Genomic DNA, 2122 nt, shown 5'->3' with positions numbered 1-2122 from the left:
TTTTTTTCTGTGGCGCGTTAATTAGAATTGGTTAAGTGCTAAAGGTCCATTTAAAGTCATCACGACTAAATAGTCATCATGACTATTGATAGTACCCAATAAGTATGTCGGTCCTACTTGCCATAGGTTGACATAAAACATGTTGTTACGACATATTAAACACGTTGTTACGACGTTTTTATGTCGTGTCGACGTAAATCACGTCAACACGACGTCATAAGGTAGGGATATAATTTTGAAACATTTGGCTTGCCATACGCTCATGCTCGCCCCAATAATTCTATCATGCCTAGTTGTAATTGACCAATCAGATTGCAGAATGCCAGGTTTCTAAATCTATTAGATACCTCCCGGGAACACTTATTAACCTCTTGGTTTATTAAATAAAATAAGTGAAACCTGGCGCTCTATGCTTATGCTCTTATTAGTCCATCTGTCAAGCTTGGTTGATTCCTTACTGCCTAGCCTGTTGATACGATGTATGTATGTCAACTGTGGTCTTATTATCAGCAGCTGGTAGTTGTTTTCAAATGTTATGATAGAAGTTGGTTATACACCTCGGTATCGGTTTCTATGGTATTTATTAACCTCGCGACTGCGTCGCTCGGTTAATAAATATCATAGAAACCTCTACCTCGGTGTATAACCTATACTAATAATAATAATTAATAATAATAATAATAATAATAATAATAATAATAATAATAATAATAATAATAATAATAGTAACTTCCCAGTGACACAAATGAAGGATTAAAAATTTCGGGAGGATAGGTCAGATAATGGTAGCACTGGAGGTCTGAGTTGAACATGCCGAAACAGCCTTTACAAACAAACACAAAATTTAGACAGAATACACTAGTTATTATTTAAGAGAAGTTTGCAGTGGAAGGGTTTAACATACATAAATTACATGGACAGAGTGAGTGAAAGGTGCATGCGTGATTAGGGCCGGTTAAAAACAGATTCAAATGTGGACCAGAAGTGATTTTTTGAATAGCTACTCAAATAAAATATGGAAATATCCTGAATGTGACTCTTCAATTCTACGGAGTCGGCGTGATGAAGCAGGGGGTATTGCACAGTAGGACACTCTCCTCTAATTATCTACTATAGATAATTTTCATGGTTTATCTAGTCTAGTTATAATGAGCAATTAATAAACTACTGAACTTCTCTACTTTCAATACTTTCAAAATAAAATACAGAGTAGAAAGCCAAGGCATATATAGAGCATGCAGTAAAGTGTCAAAAATGCAGGCAGCGAGTTCTATTAGATTATAATTTCAGCAATCAAATAGTCGCCTTATATGTATCAGACAGTGACCTAAAATATAATCCTTTATCATGGTATCGTTAAGAAAAAAGTATAATACTTTGTTTGTATGTTCTTGGTAGCATCTTCAGCAGTGATATCAGTCCAAGATGTAAATGTCATGCTATAGACTTTGTTTGGATTCATTAAAAACCCATTATCACTGACAGTACAATCAAGAAGCATAGAATTAACAAATAATTTGTGAAAGAGAATCTCACCTGAAATATCCTTCCAATGCTCCACTATCCAACATCACATAAACTGCAATTGCATCAGATTGGAGACTAAACTATTATAATCAAGAAATTATTTAGTCAAACTGACTACACATACACAATGCTATATCAACTTACTGATACTTCATTTGAAGATAAGGACGTCATATTACTGACTGTTATTTTAGCTTGAGGAAGGTTAGCTTTTGTGAAATTTCGCAGAAAGAAATAAGTTGAAGCAAGAATCTTGTTATCTGAACCATCTACAGCAATTAAAATAACATTTATCACTAGCTAAAAAAATGAGCATAACCTTCAGTTATCCAAATATGGATAAGCATTTCCATGACTAGTAGTATATACTATATCCCAACTGAGTTTGACCCAAGAAAAACTGGAATAACTTTTTATAGGAATGTGGGATAAGGATGAAACTTTCACAGGTTCTTAGTCGCCCAATGCCATCACAGGATCTCAGGTCTTGGGTCTCTCAGCCCTTGGGTACCCTGAGAACCGGGTTCTCCCTATAAACCCAATGGCATACCAAAATGACGTTTTATGACAATTTATCTACGTCATAGTTTACATA

At 34.8% G+C, this 2122-nt stretch overlaps 1 protein-coding gene across 1 annotated transcript; it reads right to left on the bottom strand.

Annotated features, from left to right (window-relative positions):
• Nucleotides 1-1176: 1176 nt before the first annotated feature.
• On the bottom strand, nt 1177-1888 carry LOC109590524 (uncharacterized). The gene is made up of 5 exons (XM_020006420.1): nt 1847-1888; nt 1672-1796; nt 1537-1607; nt 1377-1478; nt 1177-1327 (listed from the first exon to the last, which is right to left on the bottom strand). Exons 1-5 carry the CDS (start codon nt 1878-1880, stop codon nt 1294-1296), a joined length of 366 nt encoding a protein of 121 aa, XP_019861979.1. The 5' UTR covers nt 1881-1888; the 3' UTR covers nt 1177-1293.
• Nucleotides 1889-2122: the final 234 nt, after the last annotated feature.

The sequence above is a fragment of the Amphimedon queenslandica genome, unplaced genomic scaffold (genome assembly GCF_000090795.2).
Source record: "Amphimedon queenslandica unplaced genomic scaffold, v1.1 AMPQUscaffold_9899, whole genome shotgun sequence".
Classification (NCBI taxonomy): Eukaryota; Metazoa; Porifera; class Demospongiae; order Haplosclerida; family Niphatidae; genus Amphimedon; species Amphimedon queenslandica.
Note: the sequence above shows the minus strand (reverse complement) of the source record. Positions and strands in the feature narration are given on the sequence as shown.

Bases quoted from the DNA above. Each gene is read 5' to 3' on its own strand.
- LOC109590524 (XM_020006420.1), bottom strand. From the start codon at position 1,880: ATGGAAATGCTTATCCATATTTGGATAACTGAAG. The intron at 1,797-1,846 runs GTTATGCTCATT...TAATTGCTGTAG, and splicing joins CCATATTTGGATAACTGAAG to ATGGTTCAGATAACAAGATT. The intron at 1,608-1,671 runs GTAAGTTGATAT...TGATTATAATAG, and splicing joins TATCTTCAAATGAAGTATCA to TTTAGTCTCCAATCTGATGC.